The sequence below is a fragment of the Panthera pardus genome, unplaced genomic scaffold (genome assembly GCF_024362965.1).
Source record: "Panthera pardus isolate Hobbes unplaced genomic scaffold, ASM2436296v1 HiC_scaffold_27, whole genome shotgun sequence".
Lineage (NCBI taxonomy): Eukaryota > Metazoa > Chordata > Mammalia > Carnivora > Felidae > Panthera > Panthera pardus.
Window position 1 is genome coordinate 17,275,322 of NW_026526843.1, and position 25,862 is coordinate 17,301,183.

Here is a 25,862-nt window from a genome sequence, read left to right on the forward strand (position 1 = left end):
ACTCTGAGCTGATGATGGGCCTGTCTGCATATGCATTCCGCCCTTGCCCATACCTAATGTAATCAGTGAAGAGATGTCCTCATAATGAAGCACATCGCCCACCCTTCCCACCTCCCCCCGCCCCCCGTGTCTCTCTGTTGTCTTACCCCCTCAAGTTCCATCTCCAGCCTCCTTTGCCGTCTTCAGGGAGAGCCAGCAGGTGGAGCAGCAGCCTGAGACTCCTTATACGTCGGGCCCCTCCACAGGATTTAATAATTAGTGACAAGCACAAGATGTCACGGGGACCAGTTTACAGGGTGACCAAACTGTCTCCTTAGTGGTCCCACGTCTCAAGGTGCTGACGCCTCGCCAAGGGCCTCAGCGGCAACTCGGAATAAAAGTTGGGGAGGGGGCTTACGACACACCCACTATCAGGCTAAGGTATAGCTCAGCCTCACAACACTCCGAGAAATGCACGTTTTGCTTCCCTTATATAGATAGAGAAACAGAGGCTCGGAGAAGTTCAAGTATCTTGCCCAAGTTCACGAAGCAAATTAAGTATCAGAGCTGGGATTAACATCCAAGTCGGTCCACCTTCAAAGACCGTATTCTTTCCACTCCCCTTTGGTGCCCCCAGAAAATGTAGCAAATTATCTCGTTTATTTGCTCAAATAAAAACAATGTGCTTGCGTCCTCTTCCTTTTTTAGTTCTAATTCCATGGAAGATTCTAGACAAAGGGTCATTTTTCGTACTTGGCGTGAAATGGCAAGGACATTAAATTCCTTTGATCTTCCTGTTCTACTTTTTGTTCCTTCCTTTCTTAGAGGGAATGGTGGCTATTAGCTTGTTTTGCGTGGGGTCTTTTGGCCATGTGACTCCCTTAAAAATTGGCCTGAAGCAGTATTTTAAAGTAAACTCCAACTCTTTGGACACCCAGGACTTTTGCTGTATTAGAAAGAAATTGGAAGATGAGCTGGCTGGCTGTACCATGTAACCGTTGTGAAATCTTTTTTGTTTTGATTAAAGTTATATTACCTGAGGACTTCTGTCTGCAGCTTATGTAATATTAACTGTTTCCGTTTAATCAGAGACTCATGAATACCAACTAGAGTAGGGACAGGTTAAGGTGAGGCAGGAAGCAAGGGACTGACGGATCCTGACGTGAAATGGGTTTGCAGTTTTCCAAATTGGAGAACTGGGGCTCCCTGGATGAGGTGGGGAGAGAAAGGGATCCCCAGGCACATGCAAATTAAGAACTTCTGAGGCTGCTGCCCCTTGTTTTTACAAATGACCGGCCATGGGGATTCAAAATTTTTAACAGACGGGAGACTCATTTGGTAGTACAATATCATAACCTGCCTTTTCCTTTTATTAGTAGTGCCGTGTCGCATCAATCAATCAGGGGGATAAATGTGGCAATTTGTTAATGAAAATACAAACGGAATTAGTTAGGCATCAGCCATCTCTGTCAGTCACGCATATTGTTCGGCTGGGCCGTTAGCGTGGTATTTGGTGTTACGGGAATCCAAGCATCCGCTGGCAATTAAGCTTGGGATTTTTGAGTTTTACTTTGTGAAGCTTTTGTCAAGGTGGAATACGCCCGGAATGGTGGGCTTTGATTGCCAGATATTGTGGGACGACAACCTCAGGGTGATTTTAGGGGGAAAAAAAAAGAAAAGAAAATGACCCTTCTTCTCTCACAATCCCTTAATAATAATGCACTCAGAGGCACGCATTGAGCTCCCCCGGGTTAACCGTGTGATGATCACTATTCTTTTAATGTTTTACATTAATCTCCGTGTTTTCTATTAGTGCCAGCTACTGCTTATGTCTCTCAATGCCACAATCAGGGTATTTTTGATATGTTGTATTACCCTAATCGCCAAGAAGTATGCCCCAAACTGATTAATTCTAGAATGATTAAAACATCCTATGCAATTAATTCATTTATTGTTGCTGCAGTTAATTGAATATTTGATGATTTAAAGGCACCCTGATTATCTCCTAAGATTATGTGTTTATCACCAGGCAGATGATGCGTGCATGGTCTCTCTGTGGCCGCATGGGGTGGCAGGCGGTACCATCACGTGCAGAGAGGGCAGGCACTTGCGAGGGCTCTCAGTCAACTCGCCACCTGCCCGCCGTGAGCCTGCCTTGCCTGGCCCTCAGAGGACAGCATCGGTGCCCCACATGAGAGGGTCGTCGGGGGCCAGGCGGGAGAGCACAGGCCCCCCTATGCGGCGCGCAGCCTGCTGTCTGCTCTGGGAGGAGGGGGCGGAGAGGGGGACGTGAAGGACGCTGCGGCTCTGAGTGGCTAACTTGCACTTTGTGGACTATCTGAATACTCAAGAGTGGATTGAAAGCAAGGAGAAGGCGGCTCGGGAATTGAGCAGTTCTAATCCCGCTGTCACCACTAGTGTTAGTCTCCTTTGCCACCTGTCTGAGTGACTCCTCCAGAAGTACTGAGAGTGGGGTGTGTGTGTGTGTGTGTGTGTGTGTGTGTGTGTGTGTGTGTGCGTGCGCGAGAGAGAGAAAGAGAAGTGGGGGAGAGTGGCACTGGGCAAAATTTCGGGGCCGAGCCCCAGCCTCAGTGCAGCTGTCTTCAGTGTGCAGAGTGACCCCGGCGCGCAGCTCTGCAGGGGGCTCAGAGACTGAAGTGGCCTCAGGTGATCCCTGGCCTCCCACTCCCATGTGGAGTGAGGACTACGGCGGGGACCTCGGCGGCTGGGAGCTCCTGTCGGACATGGCTCTGTCCGCGAACCCGGTAGGTACCCCTCTCCCCGACACCTAAGCCCAACCTCCCGTTCCATGTTGTCTGTTCCCCGTGTAAATGTTTGTCTCCCCAATTTGCGTGGAGTCTGGAAGCCAGAAATTATGTTGTCTTCGGCGTCTTCAAACCCTCCCCCTTGGCACCATCCTGAGCACAGTGTGAGCTCAGTCAGGATTTGTTGTCTAAAGAAAGAAATGCGAGAGCTGATGAATAGGCGGTCGGCGGTGAATGCGATCCCATTACCCGTGTCACGACTACCTTACAATGTATGTCCCAGTGGGTTTCTAATTGTTTGTTTTGCCGTCCCATCTAGACGTTTAACTCCGAGAGAAAGAGGCCAAGTCTCATAGCTCTTTGTATCACCAACCCCCCCATGCCTAGCACTATTCTAGGCGCAGAGGAAATGCTCGCTGGTGAATTCAAAAGCACGGGCAGGGGGAAAAGCATTTGCCTCTCAGATGTAGTTGCCCGGCGGTGACAACAGCTGTGGGACAGGGCTAGACGAGTCTGCGGGACTAGGGACTCCGTGCCAGTGCTGGATTCCACTACTTTCTGAAACAGAAAAGCAATCGGCGCACTCGCTGTGGATGCATACTTCTTTCACTGCCCTTGTCTGTAGAGTCCTTCCCAATCCTGAGTGCCAGGCACCCCAAGAAGTCATTATTAGATTTGCTGCAAAGCCCCAGAGTCGACAACTCTTTCTATGTTGACACCACTTCCCCCATAAGGAAACGGATGTTTATGATACCAGGTGTGGGAATGATATGTGCAGTTGGCAAGAGTGAGTCAGGTGTTGCCTCGAAGAGACGAGAAGACTAGACTTTGTAATGAAGCAGTAAGAAGAACAACAGAAACCCTGTGAGATTCGAAAGGAGCAGTGTTATTATTCTGGTGATTTTATTTTATTCTACTTTATTGTACAGTTGGGAAAACTGGAACTCAGAGGGGCCCTACCCAAGTGGTAGAGGCCAAAACTCCCACCCAGCTCTTTATAGACCCACAGGCAAGTGTCTGTGCTGCCTGCATGTTGCTGATATTTGTTTCTCTGTAGTTTAGAAATTAATCTTATGGGGATTTTTTGGCGGGGGGTTGGGGGGTGGGGGGAAGAGAGCCAAGCCCTCTTTATGAGAGCGGGACATACATGTTGAGCTCAGATGGCACACACTAATATGATGCAACAGTGATAATGAAGCTCTAATTGTGCTATAATCATGTTGACCTTTGTCAGAGGTTATTTGTTAGAAGTTCAAGGATTGCCTTGGAAGATACAGTTGCTGGAGCACTGAGCAATGGAATGAGGTCGTATTTGCTGCTAAGATTAATCACTTGAGCTCTGGAATCCTGTAGTATGTTAGACCAGCATCACCCAGTCTGTGTTCTACAAGCACTCATTCTATGGGATGGTGGTAATCGTTGATCGGGAAACAACAATCACGAAAATTAAAAACCCAAGAATTCAGTGATCAAGAAAGTTGGGAAAGTGTTGCATTAAACCAGTTAGACAGGTGTCTCAGAGCCTTTAATTTGCATGGTGGATTTGCTCGTGGGGGGGTGGATTGCAGCATTTCCCACACTTATTTGGACACGGACACTTTCATTTTGCACACCTAGTGTCTGTGGGATGGTGTCTGTGGCACTTACTGCAGTCACGGTGGTACGTTAACTCTGATTCCTCATATCCCCCTTCCTCCTGAGTCTACGAACTCCATGAGGGAGGCAACTGTCTCTCCTCTTACTTTTCATAAGCCTAGAGGCACAGTCCCTGGCCCTCAAAACTTTGTGTTGCGTGAATGAATGAATGAATGAATGAACCGTCCTGGGCCAACCTACCCGTGGTTCCCTGTTGGAAACCCATATCGAAGGTCCTTTAGAAAGTGTGCCTGGCCCACTTTTTCAGTCTTTCCTTCTACTGTTCTCTCTACCCGGTACTAGAATAGCATTGTTCTGAGAAGGGTAACTGAATAATTTGCGCTCCAAACTGGGACTTTGGTCAGGGCGAACGGAGACACTGGCGATAATTCCTCCAGCGTTACAGGTGTAACATCCCAGATGACGGACGGCCCCCTCATTATTGGTGACTCTTTCTCAGCCTGCCTCCCCCGGTAGGGATTTCATGCTCCTTTACTGATGGTCATAGCATGTATTTTTATAAGGTCGAGGGACACTGGAGCCATATATTTTCCATTTTCCCCAAATACGGGTGTGCTCATACTTCAGTCTTTCGGACTAACTATGGGGCTGTCACTTAACTGCCCTTGCAAGAGGTCGGGACATATAGCCTCTGTGGAAGTGCCGCCTTTCCAGGGCTGACCTTTCACCTTCAAGGCAGTGAATTAAAGCGACCAGATGTTCTCCTCGCCAGAACTGGAGGGAAGTGGAAGGTGACAAATGGTGAAGGTGTGAAAGAGAGAGGGATGTTGGGGGGTGGGTGGTGCTGTAACTCACACGAGTGACGTCATGCCTGGCAGGCCTTTCCCCGGGGGGTTGTCCCGTGCCCAAGTCCCCCGTCAGGCACTGCTTTACAGCTGGTGTCTCACTTTGGTGTCGGGCTTCTTGCTTTCACTGATTATGGAGATCGGGAAGATGTCACGCTTGGAAAGACGGCTCACTGGATTCGCTTTGTATGTTTGTGAGATTCTTTCTCTCCGAGTGCCAAGGCAAGCGTGCGGTCTACACGGGAGTTTGAACCTTAGTGTTTTGGAGAAGAATTGTAGGCGTCCGGTTGGACCCCGAAATTAAAAGAGGACTTAATCATAGAGGTGTTTCCTATAAGCCTCATCTTTAAAAATGTGTAATTATGAATAATATATTAAACTCTGTCAGTGGGTCAGATAGGCCTTAAAGATGGGGAAGCCGAGCCCCTTCTTTGGATAGATGAGCAAAGTAAAGCCTGGATGCACCGGGGGACGAGAGGCCAGCGTCCCACAGAAAATCAGTGACAGAACGAGTCACCCTTTCTACAGTCTTTCTGCACCTTCCACTGTGGTCTGACTGCTTCGTGAAAGTAAAACAAAATTGGCTACTAGCAGATACTTTCTGCTTTGTACTAACTAGGGGAAAAACCCACATCGATAGCTGTATTTGCTTTCTTTACTGTTTTTCCTGCGCTGTAAAATATTGTACAACGAGCTTCTCTGAAAAGAGCTAGATCGTGCTTAAGGTTTGTTTGTTTGTTTTTTATTTTATTTTAGGTAAGCCTTCCCAGCGATCCAAGCTGTGTTGAAGAAATCTTACGGGTGAGTTTAAACCTTTATTTCTGTGCCTTTTAATAATGAAGCAATGTATCTGCTTAACTAATTACTTCACTGTTTCGGGGCGGGGGGGTGGATATCCTGATGGAGAAGTCTCATTTTCCACTTTGAAGACCCCTCTGCTCCCATCTCCTGGCTCAGTTCTCCCCTGTCACCTGTCCCCCAGCTCCAGCCAAGCTAGTCTTGTTGTCTCACCAAGCTTCTGTTTCATTCTCGTGCCTTTCTGGCTCTTTCTTTTGAGACTCCCCACCTTCTTCAGGAAACTCCCCCTGTTCAGGCAGCCTTCTCTCACTCTGGGCGTTCTGCTCTCTGGGACCTCCAGTCTCAACTTCACTGCCGCTTCCGGCTCCTTTGTGGGTGGAACATGGTTATGGGGCTTGTGACCTACGATGAGGGGGCAAGATGCCAGAGTGGGGAGTGAAGGCAGGTTATAGGAAATGTTACTAATGGGGGGATGTGGGCATAAGGATGGCATGGAGGCAGCACAAAGTTGCAAAAGGTGGCAGTGACCCCTCCCAAAGTAGATGATTAAACCAGAGGAAACCCCAGAGCCCAGCCCGCAAATCGCGTCTCCTGTCTCTGGCTGTTAGCATCCTAAGAACTGCAGTCGTGACCGTGAGTTCCAGGGCCGGCTCTACTGTTTGTCACTCTGTGATTTGGACAGAGAACTTCATCTTTCTCAGTCTCCATTCCTCGTCTGTGAAAGAGGATAATAATACCTGCCCTGATTCCTTTATAAGCTGCCAAGTGGTATATAAGTGCTCGTTATTATGATAAATGATGATCCATGTGGCCATGAGAAAACCACGCAGGCTTTCCGCTGAGGAAAGACAACAATCCGTGTGCCGTTGAAAATTCCGCACGTCCTTTCCTCATTTTCCAAAGTGAGGATGTCGCCCCCAACTCTCCCTGAGACTCCCCGTGGTAAGTGCCTTCTCGTCAGCCCGGTGGTCCAAGCCAACGCTGTGACGGTACAGCCGAAGGAGTAATAAAGAGGAGAAAGCTGTTGATCATCACGTTCACCGACCACCTGATTTCACCTGTTGTGGATATTTGCGTACTCTTTTCAGCCCAAGAGCATTGTCACTGGCTTATTAAAGACGCGAGTCCTATTACTCCCATCAGAGATGAGACTGCTCTTGAGAAATCTACGCTTGCTCCTTTCATTGGGCGGACACGGGTCAGATACGGCAAATCTTTGCCCTCCTTAAAAGAAAGGTAACACAGCAAGCAACCTCTCTTCCTTGAGTCTCTACGGCAGTCGTGCTTTGCCAGCTGAAGTCAGGGGTCTTTTCTGAACTCCCGAAGGAATGTCGGACTCATTTCGACATCGCTGCCTAGTTTGCCGCAGGTGGAATCTCTCCTTAAGAGCAGCCCGGCCCCGGTGCCTGCGTGGCCCACACGGTGCCTGAGCGAGGGGAGTGGGGTGAACGAACACCTGGCAGAGGCTGGAGGAGCCGCTTAGAGAAAACAACGGAATGTCGCTTAAACATGGAAAGAAAAGAAGCAGGTTGCCTTAATAAGCTCATAAAAGATAGCACCCTTTGAGAAAGTAACAAAAGTCCTTCTGTTCTTGAGAGAGAATCTAGGGAAACGTCTTTTTTTCTTTCTGAAGGGCTATAGATTGTATAGAATTCTGTTTTTTTTTTTCAACGGCACCATTAATGAGAGGGCTTTCCTTTATTGACGAATGGCATGTTTCATCACCCATGCTTAGAATAAAAATAAGCGTTTTGAAGTTCGTGTCCCAAATTTCATGACTAATTCTTCAATTTGTACAGACCACGCTATGTGGCACAACAGAGTGCTGGCTGGCCATTTTTGTTGTCGTAGGTTCGTGTTCCTGTTTGAGACACTCTGTGTCCCCTTGCTGTCCATCCGCCTCCTTCTCGGGGGGCACCTTTTTCTCTTCTCTTTCTTTCTCTTTCTTTCTCTTCCTCTTTCTCTTTCTTTCTCTTTCTCTTTCTCTTTCTCTTTCTCTTTCTCTTTCTCTCTCTCTCTCTCTCTCTCTCTCTCTTTCTCTTTCTCTTTCTCTTTCTCTCCTCCTCTCCCCGACACCCTGAGCGCTTTTCAGACAAGCTGAGCCAAGCGCAAGGTCATGTTCTCCCTCACTGAGGTCCAGCCGTGTGGATGAAGGGGACACAGGAGTAGGAAGAGCTGTTCCATCACTCTCTAGCTGTGTGGCTTTTCAATCTCTTCATGTAGTAACCGGGGGGGGGGGGGGAATTACTCACCCTCCCACCCCACCACCCACCTGCAGTGAGAGAATCTTTAAAGTGTGCACACGGTTTGCTCTCCCAACTGCCCCACCTCACTGATGCCCCCTTTTTGCCCTCTGTAGCCCGACAGACTTCTTTTATTAACCACCTAGAACACAGCTGGCCTCTCTCAGGCCCTCCATCCCCAGGCAGTGGAAATACCTTTCCCTAATGCATTTTCTTAGAGCCTCCTTTTCCAAAACGCCGTTTCAAATTCGAACCAGTTGGCTTCCTTTGAAAGTTCCTCTAACCATTTCTCTGATAATGGCCTCGGCTCTCCTTTAGACCGATGTCTTCCACTTCCCTTTCTTTGTGCGCCTGGCTCTATGCTGTCCTGTAGGCCACCTCCTCGGGTCTTCCAGGGCTGACTCGACCGGATGGGATGACTTTAGGTTTCCATAGCACATGACTGCCTTTGAAAGCACTTGAACCCCATTATCTTATTTTGATTATAGGAAACGTGGTGCAGTCCCTTATTATTTCGGGAAATTGAGGCCCGGAGAGGTTACAAATGATCTGTAGCAAGGGTGAAGCCAGTGTACGGCAGAAAGCAGAAATAGAACCTGGTCTTTGTTTTGCACTTCACCAAACTGTCAACTGCCCCATCACAGACCTACGGGGAGAATCTCTGGATTAAAAAAACAAAAAAACAAAAAAACTGCCCCAGATGCTGGCTGAGTTAGTTCTAGCAACTTTAAGAATATCAACAAACCAGTGTAGCTGGAGCAGGTCTCAGGAATTCATTCTCTCTTTCTACCATTGTTGAGATGTTCAAATCGCACTTCAAATAATAAAATGATAACAATAAAAACCCCTGCCACTAATACAAAATCATATCAATGTGCCACTTCTAGGCAGAGTACTTGAGCACATTAAGTCATGTAGTTTTCACAACAGTCCTGAAAGATTACATTATTAGTCACATTTTGCAGAACAGGAATGAGTAGAACCTATCCGTTCATTCTGTTCCTATTGACGTACCTGAATCCATTCTGATTTCACGAGCCCCCGGCTCCTTTGTGATTAACGTGGTGATGGCATCGGCCACCGATTCATTTCAGCTTCTGCTCGTTCCGTAAGTTGTGCAAATTCAATTATGCCAAAATAATTTTATGTAGTTTTTCAAACAGACCAGAATTCACCAGCCGACAGCACCTTTCCTCCAACCACCCTCCTCCCGCAAAACAAGCCGTATAAGTTCACTTGTCTTTGCTCCTTGACAAGTATATCATTGTGTATTATAAATTTTATAAATCAGAAACGTAAAGGCAACAACCTGTGCCGCACAGCCCAGACCGCGTCCCTGCTTCCGTCAGCATGCCATTTTCTCTCTAGAATCAAGCTACCCTCGAGTCCAAACAGAAATGAAAAAGAACAATAACTCTGGCCCTGATGGTGGTGTTTTGCAGTTACAATTCATCTATCATATGAGGGACTCCTAAGCTGCTCATATGTAATAATACGGGCAGCGGTAGCGGCTTCTTTTCTGGGCTCTGCGGGGTTTGATGGGTCCTAGAGTAATCATTTCTGGAAGAGTTAAGCCGAGGAGAGCAGCATGCACTAAATGCTAGCCAAGGATGGATGTTCAATGATTATTTGTTTTGCAGTAGCGTGATTTATTTGTTCCTTGCGAGAATTTACTTAAAAATATCAACAAACTATCAATTAAGTCCTTTCTCGAGTCAAAAACGCAGATAGAGCGCTTCTCTTAGATTTGACGCTGAACAGATTGTGTTTCCTAGCAAAGTACCTTCAGTAGTGGATAATTTCATAGTCTAACATCTGTAAGGGTAATTCACTGTTTATGACGAATGCTGAATTTGCTAGCTAAGATTTAGGGAACTTGATTTGATAAACTGTATCATCTTACAGATTTCTCCCTGCCATATGGATCAGGTTGGTAAACACCGACACGGGTACCTCTTTGGATTACGGCATGATCTGTGTTTACAGCATTCTAAATGATGGCAATTCCACGTATTAGGCCTGTGTTTAAGTGTACAGTTTCAGCATGGAAAGATCTGACCAAATAATTACAGGATGATCGTGTACAGCACTTGCTAGTTTTTGCTTTGAAAGGGGAAACAAATGAAGAAGCCCATCTTAAGAATGAGAAAGAAATGGACCAGGGAGCAAAATTGGTCAATTATGTCTGAAAGGAAATTTGATTGTATTATCATAACTATGCACCATAATCAAGCACCTTTCAGTAGAATTTCTTTGATAAATTTAACCAATAATTAGGCAATTGATTTTATATCCTGTCAAATTAATGTATAAATAATGTTCAAATTGGCATCATGCAAACTACTTTCTGTATAGCTGCCTTAAATACTAATCCTTCCAGAATGTTTCAAAAGGCATCCATCCTATTCTGGTGTGGACTTTTAAAATTATAGTTTCTTGCAATAGTAATGTAGTGTTCCACCCAAGAAAGACAACAATTGCTAAATGTGATTTAGACTATAATTAATGTTAACCTCAACGGAGTCAAATAAATGAACTAACTAATGATCACACCCTCTGCTATTCTGATGACTAGCTCTTACCTAATGACATTGGGAAATATGTAAATTTGTCAGCAGGTGAAAATGCCCTTGACTGGGTAAATTATGTGGAGTATTACCTTTTCTGAAGCTAATTCAAAGCACTAATGGACTTAATGCGTAGCATGCATATGTGAGGTGAGCTCTGTGTGGGAGCAAATTCTCAAACACAAACCAACCCAGAAGAAAGATGCTAAATTTAATTATAACAACTATTACGTGAACAGTGTAGGTAAGCCATCCAGTGGGCTTCCACATGCTGCACTTAGAGCCTGTCAAGCAGTTTAAATATTTTCATGTGGAATCTGGGGGGTTGCAGCTAGTGTATGATGTGAATTTTAAATGATTATACAGACATCATTGGGAAAATGAGTGTAACGTGAGTAACGAGGTGACTGGCCCAGGGAATCATGGGAACCTGTCAAACGTGGGACATGTCAGGGAGGAGATGATGTCAAATGCCAGTAACTTAGCAACTCAGCATTTAGCTGTCCGGGGAGTGAGGAGCCCCTTTCAAATAACCGAATCAATATAGGAGTCCCTGTATATGTTAGGTTTGCTATAAAAATCAGTCTGTTTTCTGACAACCTGTTTCTTTTTGTGAATATGGTGATTTATTATTTTCTAGTGAATTGAATGAAAGCAGGTGAGAATTTAAGCCACGTGTAGAATTTACACCTGCTTTCTGTATCTTGGACGTACACAGAAGGTAATGAAACAGTGTATTGCTTTGCCAAAAAGCAGTCTAGGCTTATCTGAAAGAAGTAATAGCTTCCAACTGTTGTTTGAGAACCAGCCTTATTGTCCCGGCTGCGCTAGTCAGATCAGGCTGGCAAAAAAAAAAAAAAAAAAAAAGGCAGGCCGGGAGGTTAGCCATTGCATTTGCATCTGTGTAGAGGTACAACCAGTGTCTCTGGAAAATACGTTGAGAATGTAGTTTTGGAGCCTCTTCGAATCAATTTGGGGGACACCTTCCAGTTTGGGAGCGAAAGAGTAGAGCAAGGCTTGCACCTCCTCCTGTTAAGCACCAACGGCACTGTGGACAATGAGAAAAAGAAATGTACACTCAATAACAAGACCTGCATAAGCCTAAGTCACAACTTATTTTGTGAAGGTAAAACAGGGAAGAATCCAAAGGATGGTTCCCATGGTCATGAACCTGGAGCATAGCTGATGAAGCACCACCTTTTAGGATAAATAGCACACCATCAAAAGCAAAACCAATGTGGGAATGATGGGGATGGGTGTGAAGGTTTGTAACGGAAGCTCCCGTGGACCAAGTCTGGAACATACCTATCTTGAAAAGTGGGAAAGGCAGGCTTGAATGAGAAGTTACATAACCAGTGCACATTGGTGGGAAGCACTTTGTTGCTGAAGCAAGTCAGAGGAGTGAGATGCTGCTTTGTGAGCGGGCTGTAGGCCTGATGTCTCTCGATAAGACAGAAGTAAAGGCCAAAGCACCTGATCACACACACTGGGACTGAGAGGAGAATCCCTGCTAGTCTGGGATTGAGCCATAGGCTTCATTGCCCCCAAAACATCCTGCAAACAACTGGTCCAAGAACTCTTCTCACCAAAAAAAATTAGTAATAATAAAAAAAAGGAACCACCATATGCAAAAATACCAAAAAAAAAAAAAAAAAAAAAAAAAGAAGAGAAAAATGAACAAAATAATGTTGCTAGGGAACAAATTAAAACTATGACCAACACAGTGGCGTGAATTGTTAAAAAATGAAGCAATTTTATCTAAAAAAAAAAAAAAAAAGTCCAAGCAGTGACACAAGAGCTTAAAGATGCTGTTTTAAAAGTAGATAAATCAAGAGCTGCAAAGGAATGAATTATAGACAGAAAATTATTACAATTAGCACATTTAAGTTCTGGGGTTTTTTTCTGAAATAAAGGAGTAACAGCGATAGATGATTAGTTAACTTCACCAAGAAAAAGGAAAAAAACCCCACAAATATGTAAAGAAAGGAAAAATAAAGAGTGATAACTTTTCAGATACAGAGAAAATTAAAATAATTGTTAGTGGAAATTTACTAACCTCTGTGAAAGTAAATATAAGCATCTAGATGAGATGGACAATTTTTCTACTGAAATATAATTGACTGAAACTGCCTCCAGAAGAGAGAGAATCTAAATAGTATTATCACCATCAATGAAATGAAGATGAGTCTCACTCATTAATAAAATCATCAGTCCCAGACAAGGTTTCACAGGAAAATTAATCCAAACCACGAAGGAACAATATAACTCAATGGTTTCAGAACATAGAACAGAAAGAAAATATTGCCAAGTATTTTTTTCAAATTTTTTTAATGTTTTTATTTATTTTTGAGACAGAGAGACAGAGCATGAGCAGGGGAGGGGAAGAGAGAGAGGGAGACACAGAATCCGAAGCGGGCTCCGGGCTCCGAGCTGTCGGCACAGAGCCCGATGCGGGGCTCGAACTCAAGGAGTGTGAGATCATGACCTGAGCTGAAGTCGGACGCTTAACCGACTGAGCCACCCAGGTGCCCCTGCAAAGTATTTTTTTTTTAGAAAAGCCAAGCTAGCACATAATATTGATGCCAAAATCTGGCAAAAACAGCATACAGAAAAGAAAATTACAGAATAACATCACTTGTGAATATTGATGCAGATTTCCTCAATGAAATATGAATGGAATCAGACGGAACTTTAAAGGATGTGCACCATGACCAGGTAGCTTTTTTTCCAGGAAAGTAAAGCTGGTTCAATATTAAGAAATCCATGAATGCAATGCTAAACAATACTTGACAAAACACTTACACTAGATAAAATAGAAATAGGTGGAAACATCCTTAATGTGATAAAAATATAACCATCTCAACCCAAAAGCTAGTGTAACATTTCACATAGAAGCTCTAAAAGCATTCTCATTGTAGTTGAGAAAAAAGACTAAATGTTCTTTATCACCATTATTATTTAATATTGTCCTGGAGGTTAGCCAAGGCAATTAAACAAGCTAAAGAAATAAGGCATTAAAATAGGAGAGAATGTGTAGCATGACTATTATTTTTAGGTTATATATATATTGTTTTCCTGAAATCCCCAAAAGAATTAACCAAAAGCACTATTACAGACAATGTAACAATTCAGCAATATTTCAGTGTGCAAAATAAATATATAGAAACAGTCTTTACATGTAAGCAACCAACTGTAAGATATAATGGGCCAACAGACTCCATTTATATCTTGTGAATTCATTTAACAAGAAATGTGCCAGAAGCTATATGAATACACTAAGTCACTATGAGAGACACCAAAGAACATTTAAAGAAATGGAAAGGCATATTCTTCTTGGGTTCGAAGACGATATCACAAACATTTCTATTCTCCTCAAGTTAATCTTGGCTTCTGACCCCACACCACACAACAATGTGGTTTCCGGATGCATTAAAGGTTAAAAACAAAACCAGAAAATCCTTGAAGTAAATGTGGGAGAATTTGATAATTTTTTATTTCCAGCCCAGGTCTCCTGATGAGCCAGCCCGTGCTGGTTGGAGGTAGTCAAGGGAACATTGAGAGGTTTGAGGAGATTGGAGAAGGTTTGAAATGGTCACGGAAAGGGAGAGAGGGGGCTACCCAAGGGATGCTATTAGTAAGATTATGAGATAGTGTCAAGGTTCCAATCTGTAGATTGTGTAAATTTCTCCAGCAGTGCTTACTTAGCTCGTTACCCAGAGACCACTGACCGATGGGTCAAGGGCAGTCTGGAGGCCCCAGAGGTGAAATAAATTGTCCCAAAGCACATAATCGTACAGCCACCAAGAGGATGAAACAGGATTGGAACTCAGGTTGACCTGGATTGAATGTAGACACTAATAACAACGTCAAATGCTCACACAGCAGTTGTTTGTACCTAGCCCTTTTCTAAGGATTTTACATATAGTAAGTCATGTAATCACCCTGCTGATGCCAGGAAGCAAGTGCTGTTAGCATCCCCACCGATACAGATAATGAAATGGAAGAACTTTGAGCTTGAGTGACTTTCCAAGTTCAACAGTTAGCCAGTGGCAGAAGCAAGATCTCAACCCAGGCAGCCTGGCTTCAGAGTCCATGCTGTTAACCATTATGCATTCTGTCTTTCACCATGAGGATACAGGGCTGAAGAAAGAGGTTTTAAGTTATCACTACAGGCCTCAGCTCCTAACCCAGCGGAGAGTGATGAGGCTAGGCGAGATTGCTAATAATACCATGTGTCAGAATCAAGAAATCAAGCCTACCGGATGGACCAGATCCAAAAAAACGAAGTTTCATGGTGGCATATCAATATGGTAATGCACTCGAGTCCACCAATGTTTAGATAAGAAAAAGCTTAGCAGTAACATGTATTACTGCTCAAAAATGGTCTTGTGCAAGTATCTAGAGCAGGGTTCGGCAAACTTTTCCTGTGAAGGGTGAGATTGTAAGTATATTTGGCTTTTTAGGCCTTTTGGTCTCTGTCTCAATGGCTCAACTCTGTTGTTCTAGCATGTCCATAGACAGTGTGTAAAAATAATGCTTGTGACTGTGTTCTAATAAAACTTTATTTACAAAAACAGGCAGTAGAGCAGAATTAGCCTGTGAGAGCTAATTTGCCAAACCCTGATCTAGAACTCCTAGAACTAAGAAAGGGATAGATCTGCTCTGCTCAGTTCTACTTAGACCACACTTGGCATGTGGTATGGATTTCTGGCTAGCACATTTTTTTGAAAAATTACATTCAGTAAAATTTACCTTGTTTTTTGTTGCATTCCTATGAATTTTAACGAATGTATAGATTCCTGTAACCACCACCTTTAATGGAATACAAAACAATTCCAATTTTCCAAAGAATTCCTTTATATTCCCCTTCTGCAGTGGCTCTCCTCCCTACCCTCACCCCCTAGCAACCACTGATCTGTTGTCTGTCCCTACATCGTGTTGCCTTTCCCAGAACACCATATATAAACAGAATCATATAGTATGTAATCTTGCCATAGTGATTCTCTCACTCAGCATATGCCTTTGAAATTCATTCAGGTTGTTGTGTTTAGAAATCATTCATTCCTTTCTATTCCTGAGTAATATTCCGTTACATGGATCCTTCACAATTTGTTTATCCATTCATCCATTAAAGAACATTTGGGTTGTTTCTAGCTCTTTGATGATTATAAATAATGTTGCTGTTAATAATCATGTACAGATTTTTGTGTGATCGTATGTCTTTATTTGTCTTGGATAAGTACCTAGGAGTTGGGTTGCTGTGGGTCAAGTGTATGTTTAACTTTAAAAAGGGCTGAATTGTTTTCCAGAGTGGTGTACTATTTTGCATTCACACCAGCAATTTTTTTATTTAAGCCTTTTTAATAAGTATGTAATGGCATGGGTGCCTGGATAGCTCAGTCGGTTAAGCGTCTGACTTTAGCTCGGGTCATGATCTTGCAGTCCATGAGGTCAAGCCCCACGTCTGGCTCTGTGCTGACAGTTCAGATCCTGGAACCTGCTTTGGATTCTGTGTCTCCCTCTCTGCCCCTTCTCCACTCGTGCTCTGTCTCTCTGTCTCTGTCTCTCTCTCTCAAAAGTAAATTATAAAAAAACATTAAAAAATGAAAAAAATAAGTATGTAGTGGTATATCATTGTGGTTTTAAACTGCATTTCCCAAATGACTGATGATGTTGAGCATCTTTTCATGTGCTTATTTTCATTTTTCTCTGTCTTCTTTGATGAATTGTCCACTCAAATATGTTGCCCATTTTAAAAATCAGATTGTGACCTTATTGTTGAATTTTCAAGGTTCTGTATATGCATTGGATATAAGTTTTTGGTCAGATATGTGCTTTACAAATATTTTCTTCCAGACTGTGGGTGGTCTTTTCATTTCCTTGATGGTGTCCTTCTAAGAGCAAAAGTTCTTAATTTGCTGACGTCAGATATATCAGTTTTTTTCTCTTAGGGATTATGATTTTGGTGTTGAGTCTAAGAACTTGTTGACTAACCCAGGATCATCAACATTTTCTCCCGTATTTTGTTCTAAGAATTTTAGAGTTTTATGCTTTATATTTAGGTCTTTGATCTGCTTTGAATTAATTTTGGTATGTGTTGTGAGGTGTAGGTTGAAGCTTATGGCTCATTGTGCTCCAGCACCATTTGTTGAAGACTATCTTTCTCTATTGGATTGACTTCGCATTTTTGTAAAAAGTAGATTGACCTTATTTATGTGGTTCTATTTCTGTATTCTTTAGTCTTTTCCATTGGTCCATGTCCCTGGCCTTTACCCCAAACCATAATGTCTTGATTACGGTAGCTTTATAGCAAGTCTTAAAATTAGGATAATGCGAATCTTCCAACTTTGTTCTTTTTCTAAAATGATTTCGCTATTCTACTTTCCTTTTCTTTCCACATGAATTTACAGAGAATCCTGCTTGAGTGCTAGTTAGGGTGCGTTGTATCTATATAGTTGAATTTACCTTGGGGCATCTTTTCAGTCACGAACACGGTGTTCCAATACATTTATTTAGCTTGGCCACCCCATTTTTAGAGGGACGTTGATAATCTGTCATTCCATTTTGGGAAAGCACGCTACGGGGGAAATCCAAACCCCTAGAAAAACTACATGAACAAAGCCATTCATTACAACATCATTTGCAATAACAAAGAATGCTGCTATGTGTCCAACCGTAGATGGATAGTTAAGCAAATTCTGATTTCTACACTCAGAAAAATAACCAGTCATTAAAAAAGATGGCTTTGAGGATGATGCAGCGATATGGGGGGAAAAAATCAAAACCTTACAAAATACTGTTAAGCGAAATAACTAGACCGTAACATTTTATGTACTTACTTTTTATAGCTATGTAAAGATATGAATAAAAAGAAACTAAAGGAAAATACGCTGAAATAATAAGTTTATTTTGTTAGAGTGACAGGATTATGGGTGAGGGTTTTTTTTTTCCTTTTCTAACTTCTGTCAATCTCTAAAATTTATGTGTGTTCCATAACAAATCTTAAGAGGTACGCTGCTGAACTGAAATGCATTTAGCAAAGGGTAGGCAGAATAGTGAGTGCATTCAGAATCAGAATGGCCGAAGAGCCAGGCTAACCGAAAGAAGATTGACCTAGAAGAGGAAACAGGCCACAGCTGCCTGAGGGACTTCCAGTGTGGGAGCGAGGCTCAAGGGTGGATTTAGGCGAGGAGGCCTCAAATGGTGGAACACAACCCCTGAGGGGCAGTTCTAAAGGGATAAGTATCTGAGCAGTAAAAGGAAGAACGTTCTAGGGAGACATCATGGTTAAGGGAGTAGAGCTTGGCTCTTCTCCCCTGCGGAGCATTCTTGGGTAACTTAGCCATTCTGGATCTCATTTACAAAACTGGGATGATACTGTGTAATTTTCAGGATTAGTGGGAGGATTGAATGGGCCGGGGTGTGCTAAGGCCCTAGAACCGTGCTTGGAACACTGGGTAAATGTTAGGTCCTTCTTCTCTCCCCTGTCCTAATTGGTGGATTTGTCTGAGGATGAAAGGGAGTGCGGGTTCTGTTGCCAGAGGCATTCAAGCAGAGGTGCAGTGCTTCCCCAGCACCTAGAGGAGAAACTCCCATATCCTTATCTTGGCGGTCATGGCCCTTCCGGTAGGTCATCGCTCGTGCCTACCTTGCCTGTCGCCGCTTTTCCTCCATTCTCCACAGACGTCCTTTCCCCTAGGATCGCTCTTCTCTGAAGCCCTAACTGTCCAAATGAAATGAATCTCTCTCTCCTTCCTCTGGGTCCCCTCACCACCTTTTCTGCATCTGCACTTGTCACTTGTGCCTCTCGTGGCATAACGTGAGGCTCCTTAGATCAGAGGCTGTGTCCCATTGGCCTAGCCCAGAAGCCCCTCCACTCCCACATGTTCATGAAGGTGACGAGTGTGGGTGGATAATAAAGTGCATAGAGGTAGGTGTTTGTCGTGTGACTTCAGTTTGTAGAGGAACGGTTAAAGAAAATGGTCTCACAGTATCATGCCCACCCTTGGTAAAGGAATAATACGTTTTCCGTGAAGTTAATAAGCAGATAATAGTGTTTGGTAAGTAGAATAGTTATATGAATATTAGGCATTGTAGTGACTGCATTTCTTATTTCTTCAAATAATGTATTTCGCATTACTTTTTGTGCTAGGTTTTTCCATTGCCAAGTATTACTTAATACCTTTGCTCTAACCCATTTTTAATATTGCTCCTCAAAGTCCCATAAGGTTGGCATTACCGCTTTAAGCAAGGCATCGATGAAAAGCAAAGGTGGAGGCCCCATATGCTACTATAATCGGAGAGAGCTGATCCGAATCTCTTAAATAACGTTAAAGGGGCTGATTTGATACCATTCACTGTGTTTATTATCATCGTGGTCACAAGAAAGATGCCTCCATGACACGTGCCTTTTTTCCTCCAGAGGGAGTTTTCTAGACTTTGTTTTATGGCTGAAAACCGGTATGTTGCTTCCATTAGACACTCAGCCTCACGGCAAAGATTGTGTCAAAATGGCGCACTTCCCCCAAATCTTCCATTCCTGGGATGATCATGCTAACACAAGCCAACTCATCCAGCTCTCCCCTGGCAACATGTTTATTAGAATTTGCCAGATCACAGAATACAGGTCAAAGGCCCATCTAAAGCTATGGAAGATAAAAGCATCCCGGCTACCTGGGCCTCTGGTAGTTTTCTCTTCAGTCCCTTGCAGCTTCTTGGAACCTGTTAAGGGCTGGAGAAAACCCGAGGAGCTTGTCCGCCCTCAAATCTTGCAGCCTCTTTCCTGTTCTTTAGCCCAAGAGCTGCTAGCACAGCCTCACACACCTAGCACTTTTGATACCAAAGTCAATGGTGGTCCGTGTCACTTAGCAAAGACCACAGAGCCCCTTGACTAGTCTCTGAACCATTATGGGCTTTGGGTTTTCCACCTGTAAAATCAAAGTGTTGACGATTTTGCTCTGCCCGGTACAGTAACAGTAGCCACATGTGGCTGGTTACTGAAGTTTAAATTAGTTAAATTATAATAGAAGTTCACATCCTCAGTCCATTAGGTGCATGAGGGTTACATGAGACCCTGGAAGGGCCCTTTCCAGAAAAATGATACTATAAAAACCCTGCACCTGATTTGTATTCACCCTTCCCTCTCTTTCACTCCCTCTTTCCTGCCCTCTTCAGCTTTTTCAGAAGATCCATTACTTCGTACAGGAGGTGGCTGCCTACACCTTGATCTAATACAATTCCAGGGACCCTAGATCCAGATGATTAACCTTAAAGTGGCCTAAGTCCTGTGAAAAGACATTCGTTGAATTCTGTGTTAGTGACAAGGCTTACTTTCTTGTCTATGCCATCCAGGCTGTGTGATGCGCACATGACAATGAATTGGGAAACTAGCATGAGCGAGGGCAGTGGTTTCAAAACACTTATAAAGTAGCTCCTAAAACCACTGAGATATGGTTGGCCTGCAGAAAGGGGACAACGTCTGGTTCCTGCTGCATGTTCGACAATGTTCCCGTTGAGAGAGACCATCCTGATGGAGCACAGTGGTGGCCAAAGCCCAGAGTGCAAAGCCACCACCTGGACAGAGGTCCTTCACCCGCCATGTGCTGGCTGTGTGACTTTGTGCCAGAGGTTGCTCTTGTGTGAGATGCGGCTTATCTGATCTGTGAAATGAGAACAATGGGAATGATTTCCCTGGACCCTTGAGCGGACGAGACACGGTGACATAAATGAAACATTGAAATATCCAGAGAATTCTCACCACTAAATCCTCGCAAACTTCTATTGGATTTAATGGTGACTCTTATTTTTTTTAACGTTTATTCATTTTTGAGAGACAGAGAGAGACAGAGCGCAAGCGTGGGTGGGTCAGAGAGAGAGGGAAACAGGCTCCAGGCTCCGAGCTGTCAGCACAGAGCCCAACGCGGGGCTTGAACTCACAAACTGCAAGATCATGACCTGACCCGAAGTCGGATGCTTAAACCGACCGAGCCACCCAGGCGCCCCTGGCTGAATTGTCATTCAGCAATTCCAAGTATTCTCAAAGTGTGACTTTGAAGTCTGTGTTTCAACCCCTCACACACTCTAGTCTGGTTCAGCTGAGGAGTTTAAATTGCCCCTGCGATGGTTTTCCTAATTATTAAATATATGAGCTCCTTTCACATCTTTAATACAGGACATTTTTTTTTCTTTTTTGTTTTTGACCACTGCATGGTTCATAAGGCACTTTGCAGCTTTTCAAATTGTTACATGTGTTTAATTAGCCTAGAGACCCTGCCACGTTGATTTCTGTCAGCTGCATAACAGTCTCTGTGGGTAGCTTGCAAATCCCTGTCTGGGATTGTTTTTAATGATTTTGCACATTTCTTTTTGAAAGCAAATGAAGGACAGACTAGATGAGCAGGAGTCAGTGGCGGGATGGCTGTGGCGGGAGGAGGGCGGTGCTTGGGTGCTGTTGTGCTGGGGAGAAGCATGTGACTGGAGCCCAGTAGAAAATCACTGGTTGACAACTGGCGTTCGGACAGGAGTTGATTACACACCACGATCTGAAGCCCAGGCCTGAGACAGGCAGGTTTGTGAGGGAGCGTCCTTCATGTGCATTTATTTACCACAAGCTCAATGTAACATTTGCTCACTAGAACCTTTCCAGCAAAGGGTTTGACATTATTGTCTTTGGATCTTCTCTATGGTACTTGCCAAAATTTATAGCAAGGAGGAAATGTATTGATCTGGTTACCCCAAGAGATGGTATAGGCTGAAACGGATAGAGTTAAAGAGGATTTAGAGACATCCATGGGCAGTGGACTCTTACAAGATCATTGAACAAAGCTTGGCAGGGCTGGGGGGAGTTGGATGGGGTCCCTTTCTCATGGTGTGCCTCAAAGATGCCAATAGGAAACTCTTAATGAAAAGACACTTTGATAATAGACTGTAACTGTGATTGCCACCTTTTTATTTAAAAAAAAAACAAACAAACAAAAAAAAAAAAACACCAAAACATGACTAGGTGATGAAATGCAAGAATCAGATTGGATTTCTGTGTAGCAAATACTTAGTATATAGTATCTCTGTGTTCTGATTTCCAAAGAGGTATCACATGTCAGTAGCTACTTCTAGCTTATGCTGTGTGGCAAGTAGCTGTTTTCACCAAGGCAGAGAAGGACCAGCCTTCCTGATTTTCACCCAGGACTGAAGCTTTATAGCATGCCTCTGGGGCAAGGTTTTATGTCCACACTGCCTGGCCCCTCGAGTGTTCTTACTGAGTTTAGAATGTTCTCTTTCTCCATTAGCCAGACATCCCTTTAGAAAAAGATACGGCCCTCACTTGTGCTGCTTCTTTGCCACTCTTAATATGGAATAAAGAAGCTATTTACTTCCCATTATTTGAAGTAATTGCAGAAAGAAACTAATCTGGAGAGAGGAGTGACTGTCCAGGCAGTGAAGAAGACGCAGCCTGTTAGGGGCTTGGAATATTCTGAGGGGGATTTCTGAATCAATTTCACTGAGGCGTGGTTTTGATGTTGTTAAATTCAGGCTACTGCAGAGTTTGATGCCTCTGTTGGCTTATTTTTATTTTTATTGGGGAGAGTGTGTTGATGGGGTAGGAGGGCCTGGTGTACCATAGCTAGACCAACACCTTATGATCAATTTGTTAGTTAATTTCATGTGAATGGGGCAAATCAGTTCTCTTTCATCCCCCCTGGCGCTGTGATTCTGTGAGTCTAAGATGGAAATAGCTGTTTCAGAGGAAAGACAATTCCATGCAAATCATATTGGCTGGAGTTGCAACTGTATTAGTGGCCTGATGCCTTATTTTTCCTGAGCTCAGAAATAATGAGAGAGCAAAGCTACGGCCAAGTTGTTCACTGGAGGGCTCTTTCCATGAAAATAGATATTACTTCTTTTTTTTCCTCAGCAATTGAGCCTTTGTTCCTTCTAAAAGCAGTTGTCATGAACTCCTCATTACCATTTTTCTTAATGTGATAAATGTAAACTACAAGAAAGCTATCATGTTTGAAAAGCTATAGCAGCCTTTAGAAAGGAATACTGACGCCTGGCATAAGTCTTTAAAAAGGCTTAGACTGGGGATTGCAACAAATGTATCCTCTTGCCTCCCTGTGCCTGGACTTGTCTTTTACTTACAGCAGAATCCGTGTTGCTACATCTGCAATCTCTGTCTGTCCCGCAGTGTGAGATCAGCAAATGTCTTGGGTGATTTCTGGAACGTGGTAGCAAGTCGATAGCAAAACTGTTTCTTTTCTTTTTTTTTTTTTTAATTCAACTCTGACAGGTTTATTTTAGCTCTACTTTTGAATGATAACTAATAATTGTTATCTTATACCCATTCCAATTATGAATCCTCTGGTTACCTAGAGCCAGCCGCAACCCTGTACCTGGACCTGCTCCAGCTACCCGGCTCTTACGTACGTTGCAGAGAGCAAAACCATAATAATGTTTTTTGGATGAATGAAATTAAATGTAGATCATTAAAGATGGTGTTGGGGGAGCAGCCAATGAAAGTGTATAAATTTTGTCAAATTGGTTTAGCTGACCTGGAGGTAAAGGAGCATATTAGAGCTTAGCCATAAAGAATTCTTTCATTAGGCGCTCCCAGCTGGCTCGCTCAGTTGGGCATCCGACTTCAGCTCAGGTCATGATCTTGCAGTTTGTGAGTTCGAGCCCTGCGTCAGGCTCTGTGCTGACAGCTCGGAGCCTGAGCCTACTTCCAGGTCTGTGTCTCCCTCTCTCTCTGCCCCTCCTCTGCTCACACTCTGTCTTTCTCTGTCAAAAATAAAGAAACATTAAAAAGAATTTAAAAACAGAATTCTTTCATGTTATGATGATAGCATGTGTCATGCTATCCGGTGAAGTTGCTTGGGAAAAAAAATGGCTATAATATTATATTATAGTTTAATTTTTTTAAGGTTTACTTATTTTTGAGAAGGGGGTGAGAGAGAGAGAGAGAGAGAGAGAGAGAGAGAGAGAGAGACAGAGACAGGGTGTGAGCAGGGGAGGGGCAGACAGAGAGGGAGACACAGAATCTGAAGCAGGCTCCAGGCTCTGAGCTGTCAGCACAGAGCCCGAGGCGGGGCTCGAACTCACAAGCCGTGAAATCATGATCTGAGCCAAAGTCGGACGCTTTACCGACTGAGCCGCCCAAGCGCCCCTGTATTACATTTTAAATGATGGTCATTTGGATGTAGTTGATGGCAAAATAATTTGAAACACAAGAATTAGAAACTGGACATCGAACTTTAAAAATCACTTTTGAAAAAGATTAACAGTGTCAAAATTAGCTTATGGCTGAAGGAAACAAGCTCCTGGCTCAGAAAGGTTGAGTTGCGCCCAATGTGTCACCATGGTGGTCTGCCCACCTGTTGCTAGAGGTTTCTCTGTGGACTGTGTGCGTAGAGTGGTGAAGTGTAACTGCGCATGGCCGTACACATCCCCGTTACACTGAGTGAACGAAATGCAACTCCTCGCATCGGCCATGGCAAGAAGATGGATCGATTGTCTGAACGAACACATGGTGTGGCCACGGGGTCGCTGATCACCACGCTCCCCAACTGTAAATTAGAATTAGGCCCTTTAAAATGTTTTTTAATATTTATTTATGAGACAGAGAAAGACAGAGCACAAGGAGGGGTAGAGAGAGAGGGAGACACAGAATCTGAAGCAGGCTCCAGGCTCCAAGCTGTCAGCACAGAGCCCGATGAGGGTCTCAAACTCAAAACCTCGAGATCGTGACCTGAGCTGAAGTCGGTCGCTTAACTAACTGAGCCACTCAGGTGCCCCTGGAATTAGGTCCTTTTAAAATAGAACCCTGGTTGGGGGGGGGGGGGGGAGGGGTGGGCAGGATGAAGGCAGCAGTCTAAGGTGCACCTTGTGCATGTATAGTCCTGAGGCCGATGGAGAAAATTTCCAGATTCCCTGAAACAACTGCCGGCCCTAAAGAGCTTTAAATAAAGCAGTCAGTTATTTATTTGAAGACAAAAATACTATCAGGATATTTTATAACATGTCAATGAAATCATAACTTAGTGTTAGAAACTTTTAAAACAATTAGCCTTTTTCTTACTTTTTTTTTCCCCTGGTGGATTGCATGATGTGTTGGCCTATTGTTGGGAAGTGATGTTTCGTATGACAGTTGAATTTATGCTTCTTCCCTACCGGCACTTGCATAGAAATCAGAGATGCAGTCTCAGGAGACTGTCTTAAGACCATTCCAAAGAGAAGAGTATCCATTCAGTTTCATGGAACAGCATTTTGACCACTTGAGAGGCTTGGCAGGAGCATCAGCGATCAAGCCCAGAAAAGCCCACCGTTGTTGGACCTTCCAAGAGCTGAGCAAACAGACGAATTGGGCTGTTAGCTGTCTCACCGCGAGCCAGAAGGCCCTCCACAGCCCTCCTTCCCCACCGTCCCTGGGACAGTGATGGACTTCCTTAGCCAGTTTGCTCAGCCGTGTTTGCATGTCACGTAAAACAACAACAATAACAGCAAAGCCTGCTCTTTCAGATTCAGTTTTGCACCATAAATATCCTCGGCCGTACCGAGATGAAGAAGACGATCAAAGGTTCACGGAAGGCGGTGCGGTTGGTCCTTAACCTCCCTCCCCTGCCTCTCTAGGAATCCCTTTTCTAGTACCCTGGGCACAGGCCCCCTTGCCTTTAGAGATGCGCCCCCATTGCCTTCTAAAGCAGTAGGCTCCATGGTTGAAAAGGCCACATGAATGGAAAACCTTGTATAGTTTGAGCTAACATTGGTTCCCCGGTAACTTCTCCCTACAGGACATAGTCCTAACCTCTTGGTCCACAAAGCAGGTTCCAAATCTCTCCCATATGAGAGCCCTTAGGCTCTCTCATATTTGAATGCACTTCCCAGACCTTCCCTCTTCTGTAGACTAAATGTTCTCTTTAAAAATGTTTTTTTTAATGTTTGTTTATTTTTGAGAGAGACAGACAGAGCGTGAGAGGCAAAGGGACAGAGAGAGAAGGAGTCACAGAATCCGAAGCAGGCTCCAGGGTCTGAGCTGTCAGCACAGAGCCCAACTCGGGGCTCGAACTCAGGAGT

The 25,862-nt window shown here is 43.9% G+C and overlaps 1 protein-coding gene across 1 annotated transcript in view; it reads left to right on the plus strand.

Moving 5' to 3' along the window:
* AFF2 (ALF transcription elongation factor 2) overlaps nucleotides 1-25,862 on the plus strand; it is a 454,379-nt gene that overhangs the window by 277,322 nt on the left and 151,195 nt on the right. Inside the window, exon 4 of the mRNA XM_053891974.1 lies at nucleotides 5,942-5,986. Within this exon, the coding sequence (XP_053747949.1) occupies nucleotides 5,942-5,986 (45 nt within the window). The remainder of the gene's footprint in view (nucleotides 1-5,941; nucleotides 5,987-25,862) is intronic.